Here is a 17,996-nt window from a genome sequence, read left to right as displayed (position 1 = left end):
GGGTGATTTGGTAGTACGCAGTGAGTTGTGCTGGTGAGGGTGTCTATTCCATCGCGCAGTTGGTTCGTCTGTCCATGTTTGTGTTCTACGCGGAGCAATACGAAAGAAAAAGAACAGAATCTAGGTAGATTCTGTACATATACACATATGCTTTCCACTATCGCACGATGTCAAGAGCTCTTTTAACCTGAACCAACTGTACAACTCAAACTTTTCAAAGTACAAATCGTAGCTCTTGTTGTTATATGTAGGTATATCTTTCTCAGTAAAACATTATGCTTAAAAATGGTTACCATCTAAAAATATATGTATTTCGTATTTCATTGCGAGCTTATTTTTCGGATCGTTGACTTTGTAATGTACTACAAAGAGTGCGTATTACATTATTTCCAAGAGAGGAATAATTCACGCCGTATAAGTAAAAAATAAAAAAAATATGTTAAATGAATAAATAATTCATTGAAATGCTTTTTAGTACTATTAATTATCTCTTTCTTAGTGGTTTACTGAATACATAAATTGAGGGCAAATATTCTATGAATTTCATTAACTAAGTAATGGTGGCTTTGTCATTTTATTATAGAGCAAGATCCCACTGCCGCCGGATCTTCCTTATTTTCTGAGAAACAAAATGTATGGGATAGAGTAGTGTTACTAGTGTACCAATTAAAAGCCGCATTCTTTTAAAGCCAACTGAAAGTAAGCACAGTTTAACTACAACTTCACTAATAAATTAATTTAAGGTCAAATAAAATGACGCAGTTGCTAAACGCACGTACTATCACGTATAATGCATTCACAAAATACGCAGTTATAAAATTTCTATGCAAGCATTGATATACTTAGTCGGGAATCAAATTACCTTTGGTAAAATATTTCATCAAAATGCAAAACAGCGCAATTTTCCTGCAACCACGTCCTAGAGAAAGAACTGTGTTAACCGGACGCCAGAGAATGGATGATTCGATTTGCATAACTCGTTGAGAGTATCAGTTTTTAGATTATGCGACGCTTTTATGAATAGCGTGACGGTGTTGCAGCGTGTAATAAATAATAATAAAAGGCTGCCCACATATTCACAGTATATATTTCCGATATATTATATACTAGCTGACGCCCGCGACTTCGTCCGCGTGGATTCAGGTTTTTCGAAATCTCGTGGGAACTCTTTGGTTTTCCGGCATAAAAAGTAGCCTATGTGCTAATCCAGGATATTATCTATCTCCATTCCGAATTTCAGCCAAATCCGTCCAGTAGTTTTTGCGTGAAGGAGTAACAAACATACACACACACACACACACACACACACACACACACACACACACACACACACAAACTTTCGCCTTTATAATATTAGTGTGATGTGTGTACATAGGCCGTATTTACAACATGTGCCGTATTTACATTTGGAACTATGGTGGAAAACGAGGGCCGGAGCTTGTTGCTCGACTAAGTGGCAGCTGCAAAGTGCAATGTTTTCTTCGCAGCTGCAGCCTTAGAAGAGGCTGCACGCCTCTACAACGGCTCCTTTCTTTGTGGTCTATGGATCACAGATCAGACAACAAATTCAGCACCAAGCTACGAGTACCTAATTTTAACTGACTCTATCGAAGAACATCTTTAACGGCACTTGGTCCGAATTCTCCTCGCCTGACGTCGGTCGCGTACGTCGGTCGAACAACAATAACAAACACAACACAACAATAACGAATAATTGGTATATTTGTTCATTTTATGCACCACATGGCGACACTGACTACAAATACTAAGTACAAATTCAGGCCTTATACCATACCATGAAAATTGTACCTAATAAAAAGATGACTTAGGTCATTCCAATATCAATAGACTTCTCTACCTCCAGTTCGGTATTGCGGTACGTTTTTGATAGCTTACCGAAATCCAGAAGGTCCACGATTTAACATCTAAGCATAGTACGCGACAGGTCAAGATGGTAATCGGGGTAGGGACGCCAGGCACACCCGCACAGCCTCTGCGCTAACCCGGTGCGGGATAGTGCGGGTGACGTGCGAGCGTACGGGGCGTCCCCCCGCCTCATACCCCGATTGCCATCTCGACCTGACGCATTCTATATTTCACCATTTGAAGTACCTAATATATCGTACCTACTTCAAGCAACAATAGCTTTACGCTTAGTTGGAAGGAAAAAGTGAACTATAGTCATGTTTTAAACCTAATGCATAAAAAAATGGTCTGCCAACTATGAATGCCGGCAGCATTTAGAACTAGAGAATTATCGTCTATAGTTTTCGCTAAAGTTTCCCATCGCATTGTTGCCTGTTACCTTTGTTTGTCAGTGAAACTGCCATCCCTATTTTTCATTCAGACACGGGAGCGAGCAGTTGCCATTAAAAGGTCCGACGTTTGCCCCTAGAGAGCTCTTTCATCGGGCCGAGACTGTATGTGTAATATGAGCACTTTGACGTAGGTGGATGAAATATGGAGACGGCATTAATATCTAGGCTTTTTCTTTGCTTCGTAATCCTCGAGGGAGACCCTGAAGGCAAGTAAGCTGGACCTTCTTTTAAATTATACTGTACCGCTAAAGTGATGCTTAGGCGTTTTACGGTGGTATTTTCGTACGTATATAAACTTTGTACCTAATAGTATTTTCCAATGACTTTCTCTTTATTCAATGTACCTTTTTACCTCAAATAACATACAGGCACTTTAAATAGTACAAAGCAATTGTAAATTCAAGTAGGTACAGGCTAATCATTCAATTTATTCAGATACATGTTAGCCCTTGACAGCTATCTCACCTGGTGGTAAGTGATGATGCAGTCTAATATGAAGTGGGCTAACCTGGAAGGGTATTCTGCAGTTTTTATTACTATATAAACCTTTACACCTTTGGTATATATGTTTATAAAACGTCTCCGATGTTTAGAACCCTTTCGGATATCCTTGTACAACACTCCCCTCGGCGCAGTGTGTGTATGCGTCTCGCGACACCTGAGTAAAGATATCTCAGCCTGTTTGTACACTTTGGCCATTCACCGCAGATCGCGTGCAGATAGGGCCGTCGCGTACCGTTTACACCGAGATTAAATCCCACACTCAAAGAAAAATACAGCTCGCAAACGCCGCAACGTCTGCATAAACAAAGGAGACGAAATTGCGTTGGCATCAAAGATTCAATGTTAAGTGATAGACGGGACCATGCCTACTACAAAACGGAAAAAACTCGAGGAAAAATCTTACATTCTTGAAAATGCTTTAGTTTATAACTGCACTACAATAGACGGTAGCGCCGAACGCAGCGCATTTCAGTTCTAATTTGACAAATTTTTGGCCGGCAACGCATCGGCGGTTCCTCTGGTGCAGCAAATGTTCATGAGCGGCGGTAGGTGATCCGCCTGCTCGTTTGGTCGCTATTGTCTGCATCCAACATGCCAAAGTAATGTGGATGACGTCACGCACACCAGCAGTAGGTATGATTCGGCGCATGGAGCTCTTGAAGAAGTATTTATACTTACCTACTGAAAATGTCATGGTTTTAGAAAATGAGAGCGTGCTCTGAAAAGAATACAGTCGTGTAATCGAACAGAAAAATCCCAACGGAAAGCCTTATACATCGTGAAAGACCAAAGCACTCAAAAGAGATGATTACTACAGCGCATGCATGGGGACTTCTAGATCCAGTAGAATTCTTTGCGTCACTAGATCCACAAGTAAATAAGTAAGAAAAATATATATTCCCGATAGCTACTCTACCCTTTAAGTACATCTCTTTGGGTGCAAATGAAATGCGTAATTACATCACGGTGCCATAATATTTTATCTTGTTCTTGTAAATTTATCTTGACTTGAGCTTACAGAATTATTTAACTCAAAGTTCTATAAGTTTGGTATAATTTTATTGACTTGCGTGTTCTTTCTCCCAGCATTTTTCAGCTAATTTTAGGAAGAGTTCTGATATTGTTCATTAAATACGTGGTATGAGGAAGGCACGTTATCAATATCTTCAACTACTTCATAATGTTATGTTAAATCGTTCAAAAATGAATCAAGGCCATACGCCAGTTCGGAAACAGTGTCATTATGATAATCTGCGTAGCAATTTGAATAAATACGAGTACTTAGCATATCGCAGTCAGCGAGTTCATTAAAAATTCATAGTTTTGCTCTTACACTCGCTCTAGAAGAGAGATGTTATTACTTATTACGACGTTGGTAGGTACAACGTCAAGGCAAACATGAGAAAATTCCTTTTAAGTTATTCATGAATTACTTTACGTTCTTCTTTGATTTTCAGTGTGATAGGTATTTACGGCATTTCCTTCTCAGTCATCGCAACCATGGTTCAAATTATTTTCGGCTGTGGAATATCCTTTTTTACATAGGTATTACCTACCCCGTAATAAGTTAGCAAAATGTTATTTGCTTTAGAAAAGTAATAAGACCTGTAAAACGTAGGTACCTACAATTTTATTCAGAGATAATAAGACATTTTCAAAGAACGAAGAAGTCACTGATGTATAATATATAGGTACTCTTTTTTACATACCTACGTTATTCAGAGCTACACATATTTACCGTAGGCCTAAATAAATATACGAAGCAATATAAAAAGGATTGACGTTCGAAGAAAGTAACAGACGGACGATTCTCCCGAACTGAGAACCTAACCGACATAGCTCAGTTGGTTGCGAAGCTGAAGTGACAGTGGGCAGGGCGCATAGTTCAAAAAAACCGGCCCAGTGCGAGACGGACTCGGGCACCGAGGGTTCCGTACTCGGGTATTTTTTTCGACATTTTGCACGATAAATCAAAAGTTATTTTGCATAAAAATAAATGGAAATCTGTTTTTGAATGTACAGGTAAATAAAGCCCTTTCATATGATACCCCACTTGGTATAGTTATCTTACTTTGAAAATTGAAACATATTTTAATTTTTTTTAATGATGTGACCACAAATTCGCGGTTTTCAGATTTATTCCTTTACTTGTGCTATAATTGTGTTCGGCTGAATTCAACTACCTAGTAAACTTAATTAAACCAAAAACTTACTACCACTGTTTCAATGCTTATAGGGACCGTTTACTTCACCACTTCTTTAGCACCAAAACTCTACCTATAAACGATATTTTGATAGCAAGGATAGTATCTTGTAGCTACCACTATACCTGTCATGTGCATTTCGTCTAGTCTAGGAAGTTGGTTCTTCAGTCGCGGGTCTTTGCAGTCTTCGTTAATCCACTGCGGTTGGACCTCGCTACTGGACGACCGTAGTACCTATAATACCCAGTACCTACGAAGGTTATTTTCATATCTAATCAGAAAACGTTGTGTTACAGACGCCGATAGAAATAAATAAAAATCAGTCAATTGAACGATATATTTGTAAAGGTTTTCAGCTTCACATTTTCAGAAAGCATGTCACACGCTGGATATTGTGATATCTTGATCCATGATGTCACGTTCGCAGGAACGTGTTTGTCACTAGTTGGGCTTATTATCACGATGTTCCACGTTATACGTGTCAATTGTTACGAGAAATCATATATTTATCAGTTCCAGTAAATATTGGAGAAGTCGATCGACGTAAGACGACGTCGACTTTTTATCGCAGTGATATTTTTTAATTTATTTATTTAATATAAGATGCACAATTTTTATTTACAAACTAGATGATAATGTTTTATTAAAATTCCATGGAGCTCTTTGTAATTTCGGGGTAAAAAGTTGCCTTTAATTTGAGGGACGCAAGCTATCTCTGTATATAGGTATCTTTCCGCGAAGTGGATCCGCTATTATGAGTCTCTTCGAGCTAATTATTTAGGTATTTGAGTATTGATCTATAATTAAATCACCCACGTATAGGTAAGTAGGTATTAATTAATTCAAATTAACGTATATTAGTGGCCAGGTAATAATGAAGAGCATTATGAATACGACAGTATTTTTTTAACCGTAAGCAGCTTATGTATGTATCACAATCGAATATCAAAGGCATGTTAAATATTTATCAAGCTGACTTTGGCCGCGTGGATTGGGCTTAAAATATATACCTATCACTGTGAAGTTGTAAATAACCTTACTTATCTGCATGCCTTTTAATCCGGTCCGTCTAATATTTCGAGCTGTACGTTGATGGATCACTTGAGATGTAAATAAAGATACAAGTGTAAATTAAAAATTTATAACACCTCCGACGATCCAAAGTATTTGAGTTTTCCAAAACATCATTTTCAAATAAATAATTATGTATTTAGGCAACGTCCATCTTGACAGCTTGACATTTGTCAATTGACATAATATTAAGAACCTAACGGTTATCTAACCTTCTTTTCTACAAGAAAACTAGAAAAGAGCTGATAACTCTTAAACGGCTGAACCAATTTTTTTGGATTATAGCTAAGAACACTCTCGATCAAGCCACCTTTCAAACAAAAAAAAGTAAATTAAAATCGGTTCATTCGTTTAGGCGCTACGATGCCACAGACAGATACACAGATACACAGACACACAGATACACAGATACACACGTCAAACTTATAACACCCCTCTTTTTGGGTCGGGGGTTAAAAATAAAAATGGATCAGTCAGTTAGTCAGTCAGTCAGCTTTTCCTTTTATGTGCATAGATTTAGTTGTTTATAAAAACTAGAACAGTAGTTATTTAACTTCAGTGCTTGCACAATACAGCCTCAGTGATAAACGCGCTAGCAGTGCAGATTAGTCTGTCTCCTGCGTGCTATTAATCAACGGTTTAGAAGCTCACACCTCGGGCGGTTGCTACCACGTGATATATCGGCCTACTCGTATGCAGGCCAGATACATTGGAAATTCAGCTATCCTATAGTACCTACCCAGCAGGAAAGATTACGCATCAAACTTCAGTATAAGAATATTGCCCGCGACTTCGTCCGCGTGGACTATGGCAAAAATATAGATATTAGAAAATTGTTACATTAGAATTCACATTGATTCATTTGATTGAGTTGAAACTTTACACTTGTAGTTGTTTTTGATACTTGCATATTTTTAACCCCCGACCCAAAAAGAGGGGTGTTATAAATTTGACGTGTGTATCTGTGTATCGGTCTGTGGCATCGTAGCTCCTAAACTAATGAACCGATTTTAATTTAGTTTTTTTTGTTTGAAAGATGGCTTGATCGAGATTGTTCTTAGCTATAATCCAAGAAAATCGGTTCAGCCGTTTGAAAGTTATCAGCTCTTTTCTAGTTATTACTGTAACCTTCACTTGTCGGGGGTGTTATAAATTTTTAATTTACACTTGTATTATTCTATTATTATTATTGACCAGTGTAGGTGGCTATTGTCCATCAATCTCAAAATTCCATTATGTTTCAGAATTTCATCCTATTCCAACTTTCAATCCCCGTAACAATATAGACGTATGTTAATATTTTCAGCACCGGATTTAAATGGACGGAATATCGATATTCAAATAAGGTTTATAAGCTAATCGATGTATGTACCCCGGTCTCTGGGTACGTATGTGTTATCAACTCGACCCAAAACTTCCTTCGGGTTGGCCTGATAGCACTCAGCGACCGTTTTCCATCAGGCTGTGGATTTTGCGAATAAAATTTGCATACAAACCTGCTATGTGACGTAATATACTTACACAAACTCGTTTTCGATGTACCATCTGGAGTCGGTAAACTTTTAGCCCGATTGTTGTAATTTGTATTACAGAGGATTTGACTCTAGAAGTACTTAAAAAGAAATAGGTTCTTACCCTCAATCTAACTTTAGAAAATATACGCTTGTTATGAGAGTATTTTAAGAAGACAGAATAATTATCCTGTCTGATAAAAATCTCATTTTGTTTGTATAAGATTTTGAAACCCTCAATGATGACTCAGTATTGCATAAAGTTATCGAATGTAAGTAAGTATTTTCCAAAATATTCTAGCGATGCCTTTTTACCATTTTGAAATTTTAATTATTTGTTGTTATAGCGGCAATAGAAATATAGGTATACTCTGTAAAAAAATTCAACTCTTGTCGGTTCACGAGATACAGACATACGAACGGACAGCGGAGGCTTAGTAATAGGGCCCCATTGGCACTCCTCGGGTACGGAACCCTAAAAACTAGCTAGCAATTCAATACCTTTTGTATCTATTAATAGGTATGTCTCGATAATACAATAGAGCAAAGCAACAGGATCCTATTGATTTTTCGCTCAGGTTCCATTAATGCAGTAATCCTATTACGCTCTAATTGCACTGTGTCGGCTCTCAGCCTAGATTAAATACTAAAGCATACTTATGCTTTAGTAAGTAGGTACTCATAATATTAAATAGTATTTTTACCCAACTGCGCAACGCAATTTACGCAAAGGAGTGGTTATATTGTATTCATCAGTCAATTTAATTTTGCGCTTATTTTATGTGGCTTAGCGGCCAGAGCGTCGGGCGCGATCCCAGAAGACGCAAATTCAAATCCTGCCAGTACCGCAATGTATGTATGTATTTTTTTAATTATTTAGAAATTTATCATAAGTATAGATTTCCTTGAAGTGTAGGTAAAAACACTATCATAATTTTTTTTAACGAGCAGGCGGGTCACCTAATGTTAAGTGATTACCGCCGCCCATGAACATTAGCAGCACCACGCCGATGCGTTGCCGAAATTTCAGGTATTGTTGGTCCGCCACTTGAACCACTCCCGATGAGAATTGATTCCACAGTTTACATGTGCATGGAAAAAAGGATCTGGCATAACGGGCGGTCGAAGTGTACCAGGCACCCAGGTGGTGGGATGAAATTGCTTGCGGTAGCGTGTGGTGCGGTTGTAGACCAAGTATAAATTAAAAATTTATAACACCCACGGCAAGTGAAAGTTACAGTAACAAGAAAAGTGCTGATAACTTTCAAATGGCTGAACCGTTTCTTGAATTATAGCTAAGAACACTCTCGATCAAAGCCACCTTTCAAACAAAAAAACTAAATTAATCGGTTCATTAGTTTAGGAGCTACGATGCCACAGACAGATACACACGTCAAACTCATAACAACCCTCTTTTTGTGTGGGTGGAATGAGCTCAAACAGCTTGTCAGAGCACTCCCTATTATAAAAGCGATAGGTAAAACATATATACCGTCGATATGTTCTGATTTCGTCTTCGTTATCGGGTCCATACCTTGTCCAATTAACCTTTGCACTCCTTTACCAAGTTTAAAGCTTTGTCATAGAGTAACTCTTTAACTACTATATCTAGCTTGATATACCTATTCACGGCTTCATAATGTTGTTTTATCTCTAAAAATCTATTGTGATTGAGTGCGCTTAGCCTGAATATTCTCTTTATTTCTCCATAAAATTATAGGTTGAAGAAACTAGATTCTATTGATTTTCCGCTCAAGTTCCATTAATGCTGTAATCTTATAACGGTCTAATTGCTCTGTGTCCTCTTCTCAGACTAGATTAAATATTGTAGCGTCGTCGTTTATAAAAGCATTTTTACTCTTAGTCGCCTACACAAAATCAAGAAAATTACATTAATTCCACCAGAAAAAATCAACGTGGCGGTGAAAATAGACTCAAATGAAGGGTCCTTAATTGGCCCCGACTAAATATTATAAGTATAAGTAGGTACGACATATAGAATGTGTGTCCATCATTTTTCAGTCCGGGTGGAAAGATGGATATGCGTTTTTGAGTATGCACTTTAGGGTGGCTGTAGTAGGGTGGATAAACGGAATAACCCTTTATTATCATTGCTCAGAACTAAACGCTTGAAACTACTACTTACAGACTTTAAGAAATGTTACAAATCTTTAGTTAATTGCTTTATTATGATCTTAATTAAATTGGACTGAATTGAACAAAAAGCACATGATTCAGATGTAATGTTTATCATTAGACGATTTGATAAAATTGAGTTTCGGATCTCCTAGGATGGACTATAATTCTTTAGGTAAAACCCAAAGGTTTGGCCTTAGAGTAAGAACTCTCGCCATTCTGCCTAGGCCAATCGGTGTGTTGATGTTTCAGCTTTGAACTATACCTGAAAATTACTTGTGGCAACCAGCTTTAACAAACCGCTTTTAATCTAAACCAGCCTTTTGAAAAAGATAGGCGTAAATAAAACGGAGGGAAATTTTCAAAATTGCAAGCCAACTAAGCAGACGCAGCCACGGGAATTCCATTGTCAATCATAATTATTACAACGTCAAGCTCGTTTTCAAAGCACTCAACAGTGTTTTTCCATCAACGTTAATTTGTTAAGCGGAGCTGAGTAATGATAAATGGCGCTTTAATTTCTTCCACAAATCTACACCATCAACCTACGCAAAAGTGAGACTTTGTTTACGCTAAAACTACAAGCCCGTAAATAAGTCGTAATTAAAAAAAAATTAAAAAAAACACGACTGCCCAAAAAATAAAAAAAGGAAAATTTAGCCAACTTCACATTTTATAAAATGGCGCCTTAAGGTCGCCATATTGTATTTTTTCAAAAAAAATTATGACCAATGTCACTCGAGATAATGTATGGATATTAACGATCCTCCATACATCAAAATATGTTCAGTTATTTAGAAGTTATGGTGGAATAAAGAAACTAACATACATACATGAACCTTGAAAACGAATGCACTCCTTTTTTTGGGCCGTTACGCATCGTGTTAAGTAATATTCAGTTTTGGAATAAAAATATGGAAATGAAGTAAGTACCTACATATTTAAAAATTAATAAGTTTATTTTTGGGTCGGGTGTATTGGGATATGGAATAAAAGAAAAACCTCATAATATAAATAGACAATATTATTGTAAAAATTTGTGTATACATATTAATATGTATAACTGAATTTTCTAATTATGTTGACTAGATATTTTCACTAAACAATTCGGCAGTGTTTTCTCAACTCCCTGAGTCTTGTGAGCAACCTGCGGAGAAAAACATGTTATTAAAAGATTTTTATTAATTTGACTTTCGTCTGTTTTCATTTAGTCGAAATTGGTAACTTCCAATCGTCCGATCGGGTGGTTTGCAGACACGTTTAATTTGGATAACAATAGTTGATTATTATGGTACCATTGAGTGTCTCTAATACCTAATGGAAATAGAAAGTGAACATTGGAACTCTTTGATGGCATAAGGCAGGATAGCTGTATAATTTGTTTAAGTATAATTTGTTTTCATTACTATTATAATCCTTTTTAGCACATTAAAAAATCGTATGAAAATATGTAACTTGTTAGTCATATATTTTTACAGTGCCCGACTGGAAATATTGTATGTATACATCGAACTTTAGAAAGAGATTTCGGCTTCGTAGAGTGTCTCTGTTACTCATACCTATGTCTTTCGTCTGTCTCAACGACAGAGACAACGTTCTTCGAGACCGTAGTCTCTTTTTGAACTTCGATGTATAATATTTTTCCTGCCGGGCACTGCAAACATGTTTTAGAAAATTTATAAACATACATTTCAGCACAAAAAGTAGCATAGGTGTCGGCTCTGGAATGTTAAGCTCTGTAGCTTTCAACAAAGCTGGTTAAACGGATGGGCCTTGAAAGGTAACAGATAGACAGACACACTTTCGTATTTATAATTTTTTTACCATGATCTGGGCAGTAGTGCCTTCGTCGTCTTCTGCGGCGCTGAGCTTCGCACGCATCCACACACGTTTCTTCTGTGAACAAAATCAATTTTTAATATTTGATTTAGTCCGTCCTTACTAGGCTTACAGCTTCCTAAATAATTACTACTTCTTGTACGTTTGAAAAAATCGTCCCATTTCAGAGCTTCCATGACGTTCGCTGCGTAAATAGTTGATGTTACAAGAAAACAATGTATAATAGAATAGTTCTTCTCAAGTTACCCGTGTAAAACCGCGATGGATCGATAGTTTTGGATAATACCTATAAATACTTAGTTTGAGGTCGTCTTTAATTTTTTTAAATAGGGAGTTATAAAAAGTTTAATTTAATCTTCATATTTAGTATGTTACCTACTAGTAATGTAATCGGCATTACAACAACAACAATGCAATTCTGTCGAATCGAATGGTGAAATGTAAATCCATCGACACACAATGCTTCAGGTCGTTGACTGGACACTTGCAATGCTTGCGATGCGTCTTTGTTAATCTGAGATGTAACCGGAGCTTTACTGGACAGTTAAGTTCAATGCTATTATACTAATTATACTAGAATGCCTAGTGACGAGTTAATATGAGGTGCCTACGCACATAGTTTTACACAGACCTCTATTACACGCTGGAGCTGTTTTTGAAGCAATTTTATTTTCGCCAATATGGCGCTGATAGCAGCAGTAAGTGCATATCTATAGATCTTTCTGGTATTTCGGCAACCGTATTAGATAGAGAGTTGAAATTTTCAGAGAATGGGTTTAATCACAAATAATAAAAATTACAAAATAGCTGCTATGTCAATTAAAAATAAATAAAAAGTGTTATTTTTTTACGTTGATACGGAACTCTTAGGGTGAGCGCACTCTGACTTTACTTAGACTTAAGACAGAGTTAAAATGAGACAGACGTATGACTCTCACATAAATCTGTCTCGTTTTAACTCAATCTTAAGTCTGAGCAAAGTCAAAGTGCGCTCTATAAATCGCACTTGATCGATTTTTGGGTTCCGTACCTCAAAAGGAAAAACGGAACTCTTATATCTGTCTGTCTGTCCGTCTGTCTGTCCAACCAACTATATCAAGTGGAGTATCATAATATGGAACTGTGTGTAACTACCAAGTGGGTTATCAATATCACCTGCATATTCTAAAACAGTTTTTTTTTATGTATTTAATAGTTTTTGAATTATCGTGCAAAATGTCGGAAAAATTACCCGAGTACGGAACCCTCGGTGCGTGAGTCTGATTCGCACTTGACCGATTTTTTTGTGTGATTCTGGGCTTACCATCGCAACACGGCGGATGTGAGGGCGGTGCGGCGTCGTCCTCGTGCCTCGCGAGCGCGCGAAGCTGCAACGTGTACGCGCGCGACCCGCTGCCCACGCCCAGCTGGTCGCCGCCCGCGAATGTTGCGTATGGACTTATTTCGTATACATCTGTTCCGGGACGAAGTTTGTTTTAAATATTTCATATAGCAACTAAAAAAAAAAACAAGTTATAGATATAATAATAATATATTATAACAATAATTGGTTTGACAGATCCTCCATCTTCCCGATTATGTGAACAGATTCAGAAATTGAACAACCAAGTTCACCAATATCCAATTCTATTATATTATACTTTATACCAGGTGATACCAGTTAGATAATATCAGTTCTGCAGCACAACACAATAGGCAGATGCCATGCACATGCTCGGTCCTCGGAAAATAAGTAATCCTTGCGGCCAAGATTGCGCGGAAGGGTCCAGGTCCAGCATAAAACGGCTGATGCATGGATACATACAATGTGTTTGAATTTTCACTAAATAGAACTGTTAAAAAATGTATTCAGACTTCGAATCCGCAACGTGACGCAGTAGTTCAAAAAATTCAAAATTCAAATTATTTTTATTCAATTAGACTTTTACAAGTTCTTTTGAATCGTCAAGAGCATCTACCACTGGTTCAGAATGCCTTTTCTACCGAGAAGAACCAGCAAAAAAAATTTGGCGGTTTGCTCTCTTTTTTAGAAAGATTTTGATATACAATTATTATGCCATGTATAAAAGTAATTGAGGTCCCGCGCATTGCTGGAGCAAGCTGCAGGTCAAATCTACGCTCTTTTATCATTTACATAATATTCGATTGTATAATATGCTTTTCTCAGGACCATAGAGTTTAATGATTTTTTAAACTTGTGTAAGTTGTGGCGTCACGTCATGGCGTACAACAGAACAGTTTGCTTGCATCTTTATCGTACTTTACCTGGTGGGTCCGGAGGCAGCTTCGGTGTGGGGTGGGGCGGCGGTCGATACGTCCCGCAGCTGGGCTTGTCATTGTTGGTGATCACGCGAGCCACCGCTCCGTCACTTCTAAGAAAACAGACCGAATATTGAGGAAAAAACTTTAGGAAAATACACTATTATGTTTCTCGAGATTTTTTCGTGCACGTGTCTCTGGAATGGTGATAAAAACAAAAGCTTTAAGTGTAAGGCCACGGTCCCAACGACAGCGGGAAGTGAGGTGGAAGCTTCGGCGGAAGCGAGGCGATAATACACTGTGCCGACTGCTGCCTTGGATGACAGCGAGGGCGGGTGGCACTATATAAAATACTAGATGATGCCCGCGACTTAATCCACGTGGATTTAGCTTCTTAAAATTTTTGATTTTCCGGCTGAAAAGTAGCCTATGTCGGTCCCGCGGTGTAAGCTATCTTTAAATTATATCCATGAAAATTCTCGTTAATTCATTGCTCTGTTGTGGCGTGATTGAAGAACAAACCAACACACTTTCGCATTAATAATAGTCGGCACTTGTACGCGCGCGTTTAATATATCGTCATAATATCATGTACCTAGTTGTGTGTCTCAGGTTTTTTAGAACAGCAAGAAATTTTAGAACGTACCCAAGAACTAATAAGTTTGTCGCAATAGAGAAGGAAAAGATAAATTTTGGGTGATATCCATGTAAGATAGTGTCAAGTCGTAAGCCCCTAGGATAGTCCTTAATAAAACATTTTAGTTCTCCGAGTTAAAATATTACCGACCCAAATTAAAGGCGGGATCATCTCGCAAAATTATGAAGTAAATGTACAGAGACAAAGCCCCTTAATACCTTAGTGGGAGTGGAATCTCTTAATGAAGAGAATAAATAAGCCACTGCGCTTTAAAATAAAGGAAAAATAGCTAAAACGTGAAGTCGTGCACTTAAGACTTCATTAATTATAAACACCACAACGCTACAGAGGTATAATACCAAGCTAAAATGTGAGGAGGATAGATTTATTCAAGTCTGCCACCAAGGGATCTAAAAATCAAATATTAGCGTTTCAAAACAAACAATGTTAATAATAAATTATCCACATACATAATAAAAAAACTTCAGAAAATGTATTTGCCGTTTCCAATCAAAACTGAAAATCTAAAATATATTTTTAGCATTTCGATTTTTTTTTCACAACTCCTAATTACAAAGTTTGAAAAAAAAAACTGGTTATTTACGTGGCCTAGTCTTGTAAGTATTTAGTAGTTTAGCAAAATCTAAATTATGCATTACAAAAAAACTCAAGAGAGTTTATGTTTCCACCATAAGCGTAAATATCAAGTATTTATAAACAAATAAATAAATATAAATAAAATAAATAAATGCGCGATAGTATAAGTTGGAAAGCAATAGATAGCTAAATGGCTATGAAGTGGACTAAAATCTGAGCGGTCGATGATTCAAACCCTGCCCTCACTTTTTTTTCTAGTACTAGCTTTATACAATTAGTTGGAGAGAAAAAAGGCTTATATTCCTCTTCAAATAAAATCAAACAGCGAATATCAGGCAAAGTTCCTTTATCTAGTTTTATTACAATTTTTGAACACGAAAGTACCCAAGCATATTACTATAATCCTAAAATTGAATTTCCAATAATGAAATCTGCGTTTGAACGAGATGAAATTCTATCGAATTTTCGATAGAAATCCTCCGTCAGCTCCTTGTCACTCCGCTGACAGAAAATATCTTATTTTCTTGCAAAAAAAAATCGACACTTTACCATGATCCTGAGGCCTCATTTTAATAACACTTTGTCAGCGTTTTTGTTTGGGTTCAATATGTCTTCTAAGGGAATTCAAAACATACTTCCACTTTACTGTTCTATGCGCTATTTTTTGTTTAATTTTCTTTTAGATAATATCCTAACTGCGGCAGTTCAAGTTAAGTGTCTGCCTCAATCTGAGGCAAGTTTCATAGAATTATAATGTTTTTAGTTTTTATCGGGCTCAAAGAACCATGCGTTTTGTAGAGACGGTCGAGCAGACTAGGTATAAGAGTTTGAGCCAAAAATATATACCTACGTTTGAGCAGCTTTAGTTTGCCTCGAACTGAAATTAACTCAATATAAGGTTACTCAGTTTGATGCAGAGTTTTACATGAGTGTAATAATACCTAATCCTATTATTATAGTGCGATCAAACCAAAATTAAGAATGGAAAACAAAGTGGTTTTGTAAATAAAATAAAATACATTTAGTAATGAAATAATACTGATCGTTAATATAATATGATTTTATAGCCATAAGTTATGTGAATTGCCTTTCATAATAATAATTACGTTACAATTAAAATGCTCCATTTTATGACATAATTAAAACTCTCGCAAGGCTACGAGAAGAGTATTATAATACCTATTTATAGAGAGCAGTATCATTCCACTCTGGATATAATAACATTCATAAAAGTCACAACTAGGTTAAAAGGGTTGGATATACGGTATAAGAGATGATCACCATAATTACAAGTAGGTATGTATCAAGAAAAATCTTTGTAGATTTTAAAAATTAATAAGCATAAAACTTAAAACGATGTAAACCTCAATAATGCCATAGATTTATCTTACTCGTACCTAAATGAAAAATACAAAAAGTTTAATTTAATCAATTATGACGTCGCGACCACATGAAGCAATTTACTGCAATACCCAGCAATACCTAAATATTTCGGCAATATTATGCGAAATAATTGCTCCAGATTGCTCCACTTTTTGCTCCAGATCGATCCATACGTGTTGCCGAGCAACAATTGTTTAAACAATTGCCCATGTAAAGCTCACCATCATAATTGCAGTTTATCGATAGACATCTCCTTTTCTTAGCTTTCTCTACATTTATCAAGTTAATTTTTTTGTTGTGATTGCTTAGCTGCTATCTCACTATGATGGTGAATACCGTGAAGATGGAAGCGACTACACTAACCTGGAAAAAATAGTCGCCCATACCCCCAGGCCTTATTGTTAAGGGGGTTCTATTTATAATTATTAACAGTACTAAAATAAGCATACAACTCACCTTTTTCTTCTCAATAGAATAGCTAGTATGGTAAGTGCTGCAAGTGACAATGCAGCACATAACGCCAGCAATAAGGCCAGTTCCCCCGCAGTTGCCGGGAAAGGAGCGTCTACTTCCTCGGCGTAACTGCCCTCAGCAGGGGTTGTCATAAACTCATACACTTCTCTCGTCCAACCAGCCTCGTTTGACGCTCGAGCTGCTACGCGATACCTCGTTCCTGGTGATAACCCTAAGAAAATAATTATAGGGTTGAAAACAAACCTTACAATCTTCAGGCCTGTAATGATAGGTCAACCTTAAAGGTCGATTCACACCAATTGCGTATGCAGCACGTACATGTAAACACGTGCGTAGTGACGCGCGTAAACCCCTAACACACCGGGTTACGCATATTTCCACGCTTTACGCAAGCGGCGTGCACTGTTTCATACAGTTCCATACATTATAACGCAATGGTACATGCTACGTCTACGCTTACGAAGCCTGTGTGAACGAGCTATAAGTGAAAAGTATCAAGTTATCACACACATTACGGAGAAAATATAACTTTTTTGAAGCAAAGCTTTTTACGTAAAATAAGAACAAGGTCACCTTGTCACCATCACTTGAACATTATCTTCAGTTAGTTTAAGACCATTACATAACCAGTGTATACTAGACTAGTGTGATTCAGTTTAGCCTTTTGTATGAAAACAATTTTCCCGCGGATTAAGAGGTAAATCATCACATCACACTAATATTATAAAGGCGAAAGTTTGTATGTGTGTGTGTGTGTGTGTGTGTGTGTATGTTTGTTACTCCTTCACGCAAAAACTACAGGACGGATTGGGCTGAAATTTAGAATGGAGATAGATTATACCCTGGATTAGCAGATAGGCTACTTTTTATCCCGGAAAATCAAAGAGTTCCCACGGGAATTTTAAAAAACCTACATCCACGCGAACGAAGTCGCGGGTATAAGCTAGTCAATAATAATTCCGCTTTACGGAACCTAAATTTTCAAATCATCGTGACCGAATAACCACAACTTATTGTAATTAAATATCATAAAAACATCCTGGCTGAAGAACCTGCGCCAATC

At 37.1% G+C, this 17,996-nt stretch overlaps 1 protein-coding gene across 1 annotated transcript in view; it reads right to left on the bottom strand.

The window, feature by feature from the left end:
- Nucleotides 1–10,753: 10,753 nt before the first annotated feature.
- Nucleotides 10,754–17,996, bottom strand: part of LOC123871770 (Down syndrome cell adhesion molecule-like protein Dscam2) — a 56,584-nt gene continuing 49,341 nt past the window's right edge. The window contains exons 30-34 of the mRNA XM_045915707.1: nt 16,916–17,144; nt 13,849–13,955; nt 12,887–13,036; nt 11,569–11,640; nt 10,754–10,891 (exon numbers count right to left, since the gene is read on the bottom strand). Coding sequence (XP_045771663.1) covers nt 10,866–10,891; nt 11,569–11,640; nt 12,887–13,036; nt 13,849–13,955; nt 16,916–17,144 — 584 coding nt within the window. The 3' untranslated portion in view covers nt 10,754–10,865. The remainder of the gene's footprint in view (nt 10,892–11,568; nt 11,641–12,886; nt 13,037–13,848; nt 13,956–16,915; nt 17,145–17,996) is intronic.

This window comes from Maniola jurtina, chromosome 14, assembly GCF_905333055.1.
Source record: "Maniola jurtina chromosome 14, ilManJurt1.1, whole genome shotgun sequence".
NCBI classification, from domain to species: domain Eukaryota; kingdom Metazoa; phylum Arthropoda; class Insecta; order Lepidoptera; family Nymphalidae; genus Maniola; species Maniola jurtina.
The sequence above is the reverse complement of the archived record's forward strand: the minus strand, read 5'-3'. Positions and strand labels throughout refer to the sequence as shown.